This window comes from Nycticebus coucang, chromosome 13 (assembly GCF_027406575.1).
Source record: "Nycticebus coucang isolate mNycCou1 chromosome 13, mNycCou1.pri, whole genome shotgun sequence".
Lineage (NCBI taxonomy): Eukaryota > Metazoa > Chordata > Mammalia > Primates > Lorisidae > Nycticebus > Nycticebus coucang.
This window is the reverse complement of record NC_069792.1, coordinates 18,451,232-18,465,608: the sequence shown is the minus strand read 5'-3', so window position 1 is coordinate 18,465,608 and position 14,377 is coordinate 18,451,232. Positions and strand designations below refer to the sequence as shown.

Below are 14,377 nucleotides of genomic sequence, written 5' to 3'. Positions count from 1 at the left end.
CCCTACCCACTGAGCTACGGGTGCTGCCCTTAATTAGTCTTTTAATAAAGAATAACAAATCCATCTCATGAAAAGTAAGTATTATATATAAGATTTTTAAAGAAAGAATGCAAATGAAAACTATTTCTTTTTTAGACAGGGCCTTGTTCTGTTGCCTGGGCTAGAGTACAGTGATATTGTCATACTTCAAATTGCTGGGCTCAAGATACATCTTCCTTACCAGGCACAGCGGCTCACCCCTGTAATCCTAGCACTCTTGGAGCCTAAGGTGTGTGGATCACCTGAGCTCAGAAGTTTGAGACCAGCCCAAGCAAAAGCGAGACCCCCTTTCTACTAAAAATAGCAAAACAAGCTGTGCGTTGTGGCAGGGGCCTCTAGTCCCAGCAAGTTGAGGTTGCTATGAGCTAGGACACAAGGCACTCTAGCCAGGGCAGAGAGAGACTTTGTCTTAAAAAAAAAAAAAAAGAAGAAGAAGGTATACCTTCTTCCTCCTCAGCCTCCTGAGGAGCTGGGATTTTAGGTGTGTGTCATCAAGCCCAGCTAATGTTTTTTTTTTTTTTTCTTTGTTTTAAGTAGAAATGGGTCTCGCTGTTGCCCAGGCTAAAAAGAATTATTTTTAAGTCAAACTAATAGTACTTAAAACACAGAACTAATATTTTATTTAGCATTAAGACACAATGCCAGGTGTATAGTAAAAGAATAGTGAACACAACACTGTTAAAAACAAGTACTGAGGCCAGGCGTGGTGGCTTACACCTGTAATCCCAGCACTCTGAGAGGCAGACGAGACTCACTTGGGACCAGGATGTGAGACCAGGCCTGACCAACACAGCAAGATCCCATCCCTCCAAAAACAAATTTTAAAAAATTAGCCGTGTGGTGGCACGTGGCTGTAATCTCAGCTGCTCAGGAGGCTGAAGCAGGAGAATGGTTTAACATAGGGTGTTTGAAGTTGCAGTGAGCTATGATCGTACCACTGCACTGACAAAAAATGTACACACACCAAAATGTTGATAAACCAATGTACAATGTGCATCATGGTTTCAAAAACAATTGTCATTATTTCTGAGATTTGTACCTAGTCATATTAGATGTAGTAAACTAGAATTGCTTACTTCTCTCTTTTAACTTTTAGATCTACACAATGCATTAAAGAATAATTGTGTAAAGAGCATCACGGTGCAGCCTCAGACATACAAGTTCAATTCCCTTTTCTATTCCTGAAAGTGTACATTCCAAATGTTTACTATTCTCTTCAGGGCTCCTCACTTTCAGGAACAACAACAACCAAACAAAAATGAAACAGAACCCCAGACAGAAAACCAGAGTTCAACTTCAGAGAGAAAGAACAGCCAGCAGGCAGAAACCTCAGCACTTCCCTCTCCCTCAAGTGGCCCTTGGCCTCACCTGTGAGTTCCTTCCACAGGAGGGCGGTCCCTCCCTCAGGGGCTCCCAGACAACCCCACTCCTGCATTCCCAAAGGCTTCTGGCCTCCTCAGGACCTTGCCCTCTCCATTAAACCCTTCCTTTTGCTTCCATGCTTAGAGGAGTCAGGGTCACAGCCCAGCGTGGTGACTATCAAGCAGACCTGAGCAAGTGCCAGGCTCAATCTGTGAGGGAGAAGACGACAGGTTGAGGGAACTAACCTTGAAGTTTAGGGAGGGAAATAAGGAGAAAACACTTAACACCTACCAAGACTTTACTTGCAGAAGCTGATTTGAACTTTAGGCTAGTTCTGTGGGATATCATCAAATGTGTTTTCCGAATATGAAACTAAGGCAAAATAAAGAGACTATGTAGATTGTAGATTGCCCAAAGGGACAGTGTGTAAGTTTCAGTGCCAGGTCAGCAGCCCCTGACCCAAGCCCTGTCATGCCTGTCACCTCACCATCTCCGTGTGCATTATTTCCTTAAAAATCTTATTCATAGTATTTATTTTCATGAGATGGATTTTCATTATTCTTTATTAAAAGATTCATTACCATTTATTAAAATTATTTACATTTTCATTTAAATGTATTAGAATTATATGAGCTATACTAAAATCAAGATTTAATTTACGTTAGAATCGTGAATCAAATCGCCCATTCTTAGCGTTTGTAATGGCGTTTCACCATGGGCACGTCTCCTGGCAGGATGTCTCAGTACATTTTGCCAAAAGCCTACCTTGCCTCTTGGCGCCATGGGGACACTCCCTGTGGTGTCCCTGAAGACACCATCTGCCTTCTGCCATGCTCTGTTGTAGCTGCTTCAATTCCCTTCTCATTCTCCCCTTCCCCTGGGCTATACTCTTAAACGTCCCTAGACAAAATCGTCCCCTTCCGTTACTAACCTATTTCTCGCCTTGCATTTACCACCAAACTGTCCGTCTGTTTCTTTCTTCTCGGCTTCCACTCACATCTGAACTCGTTCCTACAATCCGGTTTCTGCTCACACATCCTCCTGAAGGTAAAACCCCAATGAGATTCTAATTGCCATATCCAGTGACCGCTTCGAGTCTTTACACTTCCCACCTCTCCACTTCTGACGCTTTCCAAAGACCTTTCTTCTGGAGAACAGATCCTTCCTTAGCTTTCAAGACCTCACTCTCTCCTGGTTCTCTGTTTCAACCTTTGATGGCTTCAAGTCGTCTGCAAGACACTTCACTCTTCCTCTAAACTTGAAATATCAGCTTGTCAATATCTTACCCTTGGTTTGTAGGTTTTCTTCCTATCATTGTTCCCCTTGTGTCATCTCATCCACCTGATAGCCGCAACATATATATACATGATCAGTTAATTAATTACTCCGTCTTGAAGTGTCATTCCAGTTCTTTCTTAACTTCCACCTTCCTTTCTTTAAAAATCACAGCAGAAGGCCAAGTGTGGTGGCTCACACCTGTAATCCTAGCACTCTGGGAGGCTGAGGCAGGAGGCAGGGTCTGCTGACCTGGCACTGAGATCAGGAGTTCCAGACTAGCCCGACTGATCAAGAGAGAGACCCCTTCTCTACTAAAAATAGAAAAACTAGCCAGGTGTCATTGCAGGCACCTGTAGAACCAGCTATTCCTCAGGAAGCTGAGGCAGGAGGATCTCTTGAGCCCAGAAGTTTGAGGTTGCTGTGAACTATGACACCACAGCACACTAGCCTGAGCCACAGAGTGAGACTCTGTCTAAAAAAAAAAAAAAACACAGAATTTAGGGCCCAGTTCAATATGTTCAAAACCAAATTCATTGTCTTCTCACCATCCTATATTTTCCACTATATTTAAACCGCCACTTCTGAGTGAATCACACAAAATACTAAAGGTTCTAACCAAGAAACGCCTCACAGTTGCCGGTGTTTGGTTTTTCATGGCTCAGTTCGGACTTCTTGTTTTTTATCCTCCCCATTGCTTCTACCTTAGATCAGACATCCATATTTCTTCCTGGGCCTGATGCAGTGACAGCCTCCTCCTGGGTAACCAGACTCCAGTATTTTTTCCACTATCCTGTCAACAGAATTCCTTTGCTAAGAAACGAATCTATTCTCAATAGGTACTATTTTATATGACTATCATTGTATTATAATAAGACATAATTATAAGACTGTTTTAGCCCCCAGCATGCCGGGCTCTGCCACGCAGAGGTCACACTGCCCACACTATTCTCTGGGGATGGATCTAACGCTGGCCAGTCAGGCACCTTCCCCCTCATCCTTCAGGAGCCAGTTCTGTCCTCACCTCTTCCCATAACTTCCCTGACTCCTCAACCGAGAGAGTCCATTCAAGCCTCCAGGCCACCCTGCTTATGGCTCTATGGCCACACTCCTCCCATAGTGTTATGATCTGTACTTTTCTCTTTCCTCCATTAAACTATGAGCCGAGCACAGGTTAAGGCCAAGCCTTACTTCTCTTCACATCGCCAACACCCACAGCTGCCTTCGTCTAGCTGTTCAGACTGCCAGGACAAAATACCACAGAAATTTATTTTATGCGAACAGAAATTCGCATTCTTCTGAGAGCTGGAAGTGTAAAATCAAAACGGCAATAGTTTGGTTTCTCCTGAGGTCTCCATGCTTGGCCTGCAGAAGGCCGCCTTCTCCCTGTGTCCTCACACAGTCTTTCCTCGGTGCACACACGTCATGGCTAAAACCTCCTGCGTGTCCAAATCTCCCCTTAAAGACACCAGTCAGATTGGAAGAAGGTCCACCCTAAGGACCTCATTTTAACGTAATCACCCCTTTAGAAGCCTCTCTGTAAATACAGTCCTATTCTGGAATACTGGGAGTTAGAGCTTCAAGACATGAATCTTGCAGGGGCACACAACCCAGGCCATAACATAAGGCTGCAGCATAATGTGTTGAATCAATTCATCTTTGCCCGGAAGAGTCGGGTCATGCCTGAAAGAGGTTGCTTTCAGATTCATTCAGTCTGCTCTGTTTGCTTTTGCTTTGTTTGCCTGTTTGTTTGTTCTTGAGCACCTGCTATTTACAAAGCACCATGTTTAGGCCAAGAAAAGCCTACTTAGGAAGTCAAGCACAGTCCTGTTCTCTGGGAATTTACCAACTAGGTAAGTGGTTTTCTAGCTGCTTTTGCAAAAGTACAAATCAGAGAAATGTGGGCCCATGCTGGGAGAAGACTTGGTGGAAAGCACAAAGCCATAAAATTCAACTTCCCCCAACCCTATGCAAGGGCCTCTGGAGGTCCAGGGAGCACCAATTGAAAGAGCAAAGAAATATACATATGTTAAGCCAAATCAGATGGTGAATATGCAACTGTTTAGTGCAATCTGCATGACGCCATACTAAGTACACATGGAATATGAAATTTTCTCACTGTCTTAAAGTCAACTAACTGAGCATTTATAAGAATACCAAGAAAAGGGCTACACTGACAGATGGGAAATGCAGAAGGAAGGAGCAAAGAATATACTCAAGACATGGGAAAAGGGTAAATGAGAATATAACAGAAAAGAATTAATAGCTACCTTATACGTATGGCTCTCTATAGCAATGGCAGCATCAGCGGAAATATCAGTAACTACGATGGGGCCCTTTTATGAGGCAGACATTGGATCAAGAGCAACGCAGGAACCTGGAGAAATGCTGTATTTTCCCATTGTACAGGTAAAGGAAAGGGGTTTGAAAAGTTCAGGAATGTGTCTGAAGATACTACTTGAGCCACAGGCGCCGAGCCTATAAAGAATATTTTAAAGTATTTCTATTAAGTCACAAAATTTCACTTCCCAAGCAAAATATGAACATAAATTCAAGCAAATTAGTTCACTCTTTACCATTTTATCGATAACCTAGAAATAATTAATCTACATGGTATAAGCTATCCATGATCTCAAATGAAAATTTAGAATCCATGGGATGAAATAATAGTGTGTTATAAAGACTTTAATACCTTACCCCCGAGTGAAATCATGCTTCTGTTTAAAGACAGGTGCTACAGACCGAATTTGAAACTTTTGTGGCATAAATTTATATGTGCCTGAGAAAAACTTCAGAAACACCAACTATCTACTCAGATTAAATGGAAGAAAAACAAAATTTTAATGATGTGTCCTTACAAATGGGATGGAAGGACAGACAAAGGATGGGTCAATTTGCTCATTCATTCATTCATTCATTCAATAAGCGTTTACCAAGTTAAATTTACCCAGAAGGCCACAGCACTGCACCAAACTGTAGGAAACACAGACAAACAAGATGTGCCTCTGTTCTCAAGGAGCTTAGATGGTCTAGTAGAATGAGACTATCGTAAACAAATACATGCATTAACTGTTTGGGGTACTGTGGAAGAAGTAAATGTGGGGTAGAGTGGTTACAACACACGAAGTACCTGGAAAGAGGAAGATAACTGAGCCTTGAATGCCCAATAGAGATCCACCAAATACAGAAGGAAGGCCCCAGGAAGCACAAAAGCAGACTCCTGAGAAAGTACGGCCCACCATGGGAAGAGCAAGCCACTCTCAGTAAAGGCAGCCAGCTTAAAGCAAAGAATTGTGTCCATGCAAACAGTGTGTGCCTGGCCTGCAACTAGAAAGAGGATGTATGGTGCTATGGTGTGTAGAGAAAAAAAGGCAACGCTCATGGACCGTCTGGGAGGTGCTCTCTCCTTTAAAGGCCAATTAAGGACAGAGAGGACTGAGAAGTACAAAAGATCTCACTAAGGAAATTTTCCCTAGGTCTGGTGTGGTGGCTCATGCCTCTAATCCTAGCACGTGGGAGGCCAAGGCGAGTACATTGCCTGAGCTCACAAGTTCAAGACCAGCTGGAGCTGGAGCAAGACCTCATCTCTAAAGAGTCTCACGTCAGTCCTGCTACTTGGGAGGCTGAGGCAAGAGAATCGGTTGAGCCCGAGAGTTTGAGGTTGCTATGAGCTATGACACCACAGCACTCTACGGAGGGCAACAAAATGAGACTGTCTCAAAAAAAAAAAAAAAATTTCCCCTCCAGTCATACATTCTTTTAATGAAAGGAAATAACATCCTGTTTGCTTATTTGTGGAGCCTGGAAGCAATAATACATTGGTAGAACTAAAAATATATTTTCTACTTCTTCTTCCTCTTCCTAACAAAGGTAAGAGTTATCCTTCGTCCACGTTAATGGCTTAAAGCAGTGACAGAAATGACTAATGACTAATCTAGCTGACATTTAAATTTGACTTAGGAATAATCTATCAATTTTTTGCAACAAATCCATCACTCACCTTTTTTTTTTTTTTTTTTTGTAGAGACAGAGTCTCACTTTATGGCCCTCGGTAGAGTGCCGTGGCCTCACACAGCTCACAGCAACCTCCAACTCCTGGGCTTAAGTAATTCTCTTGCCTCAGCCTCCCGAGTAGCTGGGACTACAGGCGCCCGTCACAACACCCAGCTATTTTTTTTTTTTTTTTTTTTTGGTTGCAATTCAGCCGGGGCCGGGTTTGAACCCGCCACCCTCGGTATATGGGGCCGGCGCCTTACCGACTGAGCCACAGGCGCCACCCAATCATCACTCACCTTTTTTAATACTATGGCTATTTACAAAAAAAAAAAAGAAAAAAAAAACTTTTATAAAAAATAGCCATAGTAGTTAAAAAAAGATTTGTTGGTAGATTTGTTACAAAAAAACTCAAAAACTTTTATTTGTCTCCATTTCTGATCATTTCCTTAGGATACGTTCCTAGAAGAGGAATTACCAGGCTAAAGAGTTTGAATATCTTAAAAGTTTTGGGTACATATTAGCACAGTTTAATCTTTTGTTTTTTGTTGTTTTTTTTTTTTTTGAGACAGAATCTCACTATGTCGCCCTTGGTACAGTCATGGAGTCACAGCTCACAGCAACCTCAAACTCTTGGGCTTAAGTGATTCTCTTGCCTCAGCCTCCCAAGTAGCTTTTACTACAGGCACCCACCACAATGCCCAACTATTTTTTTGGTTGCAGTTGTCATTGTTGTATAGCAGGCCCCGGGCCGGGTTTGAACCCACCTGCCTCAGTGTTTGTGGCAGTGCAATAACCACTGAGCTATGGTCACTGAGCCAGCATTGTCTAATCTTAAAACTAGATTGACTACATCAACTTCAGGGGACTGAGAAAACTACACGGGAATTAACTGTCACTATAAATAACACCCCCCAAAAGAAAAATCTAATAATGTATTATAAATATGTAGATCTTAGGCTTTGAATAGCGAAATGACCAAAAAAAAGCCAGGGCAAACTTTTGTTTAGGATGATATTCAGGTGAATTGGTGCAATTGTGTGTATAAACAAATACAAGCACAAGTGATGGACAAAGAAAAGTGGAAGAGATCATAATTTTTGAATGAGATAAAAACAGTCAAATCATAAGATGTTCTACTTGTAAAGAAGGAAAATATAATTTCTTTTATACTTCTTCTCATACTTTCTTCCTAGCTCTATATAGTAGTAAGTTTTCTACTGTAATAATCAGGAGTTAGGATGAGAGGAATAACTGATATTTTAAATTCAGATCAGCAAATTGGTATTTTAAGGTACTTTAGGTTAGCTATGTCTGCAAATTAGCATTCTTCACAATACTTTTCTCACACACCTTCAGAAAAAGAGTAACTCCATAAGAAATGACTCAATCTTCAAAAGTCAAAGGATTCTGTTACCATAAAAGTTTGAAGAAAGCCAAATGTAAAGCTATGAAAAGTCGAATCTTAAAAGCATGCTTTTTTGACAATCATTGCTGCAAAGAAGTGTACAACGATTCCTTATATCACCAATTACGGGGATATTCCAAATATCTGTACGTTTCTGGGGGCTCAAGAATATTCATTCTGCCAACCTGTGCTCTTTCCATTACTTTAGGCAATGTTCTTGCCTCTGGCCACAGCCAAGAAGTAAATTTCCTCTATCATGCTGATAAGCTGAAAAGTGTACAGATTTCAGAATGCTGAGCAGAATTTTGGCATTTGAAACATTTTCCTTCAGACCGGGGGCACAGGACTGGTGTTGGCAGGTTGGAGGATTTGAGTGAGATGGCAAAAATTTTGAATGATGCTCCCAGAGATCTGGGATGGAAAGAAGCCAACGCTCCAATTCTTTGTGTTTTCAACAGAGAACAGGAAAAATTCAGCTTTTGAGCGATGTCTCAGAAGTTACTTTCATTCAGTTTGGCCCCACCCACCCTCAAATGAATGAAAACATTCTCAAAGCAGACTCCAGTGAGTCAAGCAGAAACTCAGAAAGTTCCTGTCCAATTCCACGAAATCCTGAAGTTGCTAGATGCGAATTTTATTACACCATTTTCACGGGCTCAGTATGAAAAGGGGGCCAGGAGCTGAGCAGAGAGCAGATTTAAACCGGGAGGAGGAGACTGTAGGACCTGGACAGGGCGAGCGCCACATGTGGCTTTAATATCCACCAGCTGCTGGGATCACAACCCCGCCTCTTTTTCTGTACCCCCCACCAGAATCGTACAATTCAAAGATTATTATAACCAAAGGGACCTCATGGCCATGTTGTCTGAGTATGAACACAAGCTCCACATTCAAAGATTTCTTTTTTTTTTTTACTAAGTGTACCTGATGTAGCAGAGTGGTCCCTTAATCATCAAGCCAAAGCTTTAACATAAAATTTTTACGGGAGGAGAGACTAGAAAAAATAACACAACGCAATTAAGCCGACCGGGGAGGGAGATAAGGAAAAGTGAGGGGGAATGTGGCAGCCGGGATTCCGGGCACAGGCGCTCTCTCCCTGTCGAGCTAACTTTTGAGACCCGGAGCTCTCCAAGGCCCGGCCAACTCGGGGAGTGTCTGGGCTTCAGCAGAGCCCCGCTGTGGTCGCCGCGCGCGGACTCAGGTGGCCGAGAGGCCGGACGGGTCCCCGGGTCCCCGCGCGCTCCCACGGCTGCGCGCGGACTCAGGTGGCCGAGAGGCCGGACGGGTCCCCCCCTCCCCGCGCGCTCCCACGGCCGCGCCGGGCCCCACTCACCGACACCAGGAACTCCAGCGTGCCCACGTAGTCCCGCTCCGTCTTCTGCAGCTCGCTGAGCACGCACACGCGCAGGCGGAGCTGCTTCTCCAGGTCCTTGGCGCTCTCGTCGCCCATGGTGGCCGGCGGGACGCGGCGCTGGCCGGCGGTGCTGCGCGCTGCCCGCGCGTCCTCTGGGGCCCGCCCGGGCGGCCGGGAAAGAAAGTTGCCGCCTCCTCAAAGTCCGAGGAGGGACAGGCGATTTTACATGCTGAGGAGGGTCTGGGGCGGGGGGAGAAGAGGGGTCTGGGGCTGGAACCTCCGCGCGGGCGGCTTCGGGGGCGCCGGGGGGCGCGGGGCTCCACAGAAGAAACTCCCGGGACCGGAGCTCCGGCCCGGCCCCGCTGCTCCGGCCTCACGCGGCCCGGGCTGGAGGGGAGGCGGCTCCGGCAGCCACGGCGGTGAGTTGGACATTAATCAAATGCTTTGTATCCATGTGACTCCGACCCTTTACCCTTCGCCAAATCTCAGGAAAAAGGAAACACAACCCTGGGAAGTGCTGCGTGCCAGCTAACTAAACTCACACTCGCACACAGCGTCAGCACTAGCAAGGGGACTAATTGGAGGTTCCCAAACCTGGGAGCCACAGATCTCAGGGTGCTCCTGGGACTCCGCCTATTGTTTAGCTTTAATGTGTTTCGGACAAATCCTGAAAGCCAAGAAACAAGTCCCCACGGTTACATAACTGGACGGGAACAAAACAACCACGGTACTGACCCTCTTGTCTTTGAAAAGAACCACACTGATTTTTGGTTTTATTCAAGCACAAAACAGGTTTGCTTTTAAAACTCTCCAACTGAGATTTCGCAGGTCAGACACCCTCCTGTTTGCACTTGGAAAGTCAATTAGCATAATAAATGAAGATACCATGGGAAAATGACGGCCCTGGCCACGCACTAAACCACAGATAAAGTAAGCGCCACCATTGCACTGCGCTGTTGCACATGTCTTTAACTTTTTGAACATCAAGATAGTGTGTAGAGTCAACTAAAGGACATTTGCGCCAGTTTTGTTTCTAAGAGCTCCTGCGAGTTAACATGGTGTCACTCATTGAAAAGATAAAGCTGTTGTTGAATACTCATCCAAAAAGAGAGACTCTTAGTTTTGAAAATGGAGAGAAGCACAGAGCATTCATTTTCATGTCAAAGTTTATTACCTTTTCTTACTCAGAAACAGTCAGGACCTACTAAGCCTGAATATCAGCAATAATTTTAACGCACAAAACAATGCATATGTTTTTGTCTTGGTATTATCCATTTATATTTTTCAGAGTCGGATTGTCCTACTTAGAATAACTACAAACAGTCCAGAATGAGTGACATTTAAATAAACCAAAGAGTGAATGTTTTTGATGCAAGAAAGTGGCGTGTTAATTTGTTCCAATAATAGAAAGTCTCACCAAAACTCTAAAATATAAAGATGGTATTTACAGTAAAATAATCACATGTCAGTTTTTCAGATGTCGTCTTTTCAGAGCGTGCTGTTTCCATTCCAGTCTGTAATGACTCAAAGAGGGATTTACTTTCCTTGTTACATTAAAGACACAGTGTTTGAATGATGTGGAGCTGATGGAAAAGATGTGGTTTTCCTCTTTCTTTTACATATGGCTATTTAGAGGTAGCCAAGAGCAAAAGGCAAATAACAGTAGATGGCTTCACACTGTGGCAAAAGAACAAAGGACCAAGTGCATTAAAGAGCAGACCTCACAGCACCTAGTAAACAATCAACAAAAGGAATGGAAGACAGAGGAAGCGCCCAGCCAGGAATGAGTGGGAAAATCAAACATGGAACTGCCATGTACTGTAGGTGGCAAGGAGTAAATGTGTTTCCTCCTGCTGGGGTCTGCACCCTTCCCTAAGGAAAACAAGGATACAAAGCAGTTTTCCATCAGGTGTTCTCCTAGATAAACTAGAATCTTTTCTACCAATTGTCCTCAATTAAAGAAATGCCTATGCAGTTCCCTTCCATCCAAAAAAAAAAATAGTCTACGTACAGCAAAACTAGAGCTGCAATATCACCTCTGAGAGCAATAGACTTGAGGTTGAATCACCACTGGGGCTTTACCCAACCAAAGCATTTGCCTCAATTCTGCGACTTTTTTAACCATTGCACAGTGCTAAGACCCAAGTGTTAGGTAGCTAGGAACAGCTCTCTCAGGCTGCCATCTTGGGAGCCCAAGTGACTACTCACACCTGAGGAAGAGGGACCACCCTACCAGTCTTCCAATCAAAACTTAGCATGCCAACTGCAAAAAGATGTAGAGGATGCTCTAGCCTAGCAACAGGTGCAACAGAGTTTTGAAGATGAGCTAGAACAGCCTTAAGACTAATTATCATGTCCTTAGCTTAAATCTACACCGTGGTCCATACCCCACAGTGGGCTCACAGAGAGGCTCATGGGAGGTCTGCATGAGCAGTAAGACTCTGGTTCCAAGGTGACCTCTAAATCATGAGGTAGGCTCAACTCAGTATAAAATCAAAGCACTGGCCGTTACATAGGCCTCTTTGCTTTTTTCCTGTTGCGACAATGAGAGCCCATTCCCTGGCTATCATATCTTGTTCTGTAAGCCTATATCTTACTCTTACTCTATAAATCTATCTTTTTCTTTCTCTTTTTTTTTTTTTTTTGACAGAGTCTCATGCTGTCTCCCTGGGGTTAAGTGCTATGCCTCCTGCCTCAGCTTCCCAAGTAGCTAGGACTACAGGAGCCACCATGCCCAGCTAATTTTTCCTCTTTTAGTAGTGATGGGGTCTCACTCTCGCTCAGGCTGGTCTCAAACTCCTGAGCTCAAGCCTCCCAGAGTGCTATTATAACAAGTGTGAGCCACCATGCCTGGCCTGTTTTTATCTTTTTCAATAAATTTTATTTCATGCTTGCCTTCCTTGGGGATGTCTAGTCATTTTTTGACCAAGAGTTCTCCAAGAACTGAGAGTCCAGGCAGCTGCCTGAAACCCTGACATTTTAGGAGACAGGCAGCTGCCTTGAAACCCAACATAAGGACAACAAAGACGCCAATTTCCAGGAACATATTTCCCAAGATGGGTCCCAGACCATTGCTTTATAGTCACCTGAGAAGTTGTTGAAATGAACACTTCTGGGCTCCACATGAAAATTATCGAATGAGAAGCCCAGAGATATACACCCTAAATTCTTTTAAACTCACTAATGTTGGAGAACCATCTAAAGATTTACAGTTGATTCAAGAAAGAGTCTCAATGATAAGTAACTCAAAGATAAGCTACAATGAATGCTTTCAAAAAAAAAAAATAGAATGATGGAAGCTAGCAGAAATATATTCATTTTTAATTGTGCAGATTCAGACCTCTCTCAGAAATGCCTGTGCAGAAAGTATTACGATCTGACAGTTTCTTACCACTCATCCATTCTTCAATATCATTTTTAATTAATGACCACATTCAGGATCCTGCATAGCAGTGCCTTCTGCCAGGCACCTCTAAGTGTCTTCTACTGCCCTGGCTGGAGTTCTTAATTCCTCATCAAAGACTTAACAGCATAAGAAAACAGGGCTGGAGTATCTGGAAACCTTCACTTTGATGGTAAATAAGGTCTTTCATAAACTCTGAATGTGTTGTATTCCTCTCCACTTCCTCCATTGAAACTTCAGGCTCTGTCTGCCAGAGGAAAAAAAAAAAAAAAGGCAACAACCAAAATGATGGACAAGATCCCAGTTTTTTTCCTGAAAAACTAATGAGACTGAAACATCCAGTGAAAAGAAGATGGGGAAAAAGAAGACCAAAGAGTAAAGAGACTGGGTAGTAAACTAGCTCAGTCATTAAATTTAATTCGTATGCATGAACTCGGTACGGTTAGAATCTGTTATCATCAAGTTCAAAGAGCCAAAGCCCAGTGCCCAGTTGTCTTCCTTTGGTCAGGCACAGACCAGGACTACTCCTGGACTGAAAGATTGAAAAATCCAAGGCTGCCTTTTTGCAAGAAGACGGCTGCCCCGTCGTATTTCACATACAGGCCATTTCAGCCTTACTGCCATTTCAATACAACTATTTCCCCCAGATAAAGTAATAAATCAAACTTGGTGCTAAAGTTCAGTAAAAGATATAGTACAGACAAAAAAAATTGAAAGCTTGCTTTATTGCATGCTCATCTTATTAAATAGAGAACTCCAAGAGTCATACTGTTCTTTAGCCACAAGTAAATTGATTCTGTCATTTTCTTTACTACTCTGGTTTATGACAGACAACCCTAGACTATATTAATACAGAAAAATATTATGAACACATTGGGACTATATTAATGCACATTTAAGAGTCTCACACAAGAAATAACTCTAAAAATATTTATTAATTTACTTTATCATTCATGCTTAATACCTCATTTACTTCCACTTAATTTTTGAGGCAATGTAGTCATAACAAGCACAGGATGTTCTGGAGCTTGTAATTAATTCTAACATATGAATATAAGAATTTTAGAATATGTATTTTTTAAGAGGACAAAATACAGCTTTCATAAACCACATTTTAGTTTCTTCTACAATGTTTTACGGTAAGGCAAACTAAGCAAATGTTTAGGCAGTCATTATTTTAGCAACAACCTGAAGTTCTTAAAGATACGATCTTTTCTAGACTAGTTTAAATATGATCAAATCATCCTGATAACCATAAATCTAACCTGAAATGGATAATTACTTTCTCATTATGAAAACTTAACCCGCAATCGTCTCAGTAAAATAATCAGCCAATTGTGGTCTGGGATTAGTCTCAGAAGAAAATCATCTTTGCAGAGCCCATCTGCTAAGCCTTCTCTCCCCATCACTTCCTTAGAAAAATCTCCTCCAACCTCACATACCTTCAAGCCCCATTTCTCTTCTTCTGAGAAAAACTTCTAAAGAGTTCTCCTTACTCCCTGTGGGAGGCAGAATAATGGCCCCCCAAAGATATTTACATCCT

The 14,377-nt window shown here is 42.9% G+C and overlaps 1 protein-coding gene across 2 annotated transcripts in view; it reads right to left on the bottom strand.

The window, feature by feature from the left end:
- The window catches only part of PREX2 (phosphatidylinositol-3,4,5-trisphosphate dependent Rac exchange factor 2), a 299,369-nt gene extending 289,548 nt beyond the window's left edge, over positions 1–9,821 (bottom strand). The window contains exons 1-2 of one of the 2 annotated variants that reach the window (XM_053558921.1): positions 1,693–1,961; positions 1,408–1,610 (exon numbers count right to left, since the gene is read on the bottom strand). Coding sequence is in view for 1 of the 2 variants with exons in the window: in XM_053558919.1 (XP_053414894.1) it covers positions 9,411–9,527 (117 nt within the window). In the remaining variant the exon portion in view is untranslated. Of the gene's footprint in view, positions 1–1,407; positions 1,611–1,692; positions 1,962–9,410 lie in introns of those variants that run through there. The other variant, XM_053558919.1, reaches the window with a different exon arrangement.
- Between the last annotated feature and the right edge of the window lie 4,556 nt (positions 9,822–14,377).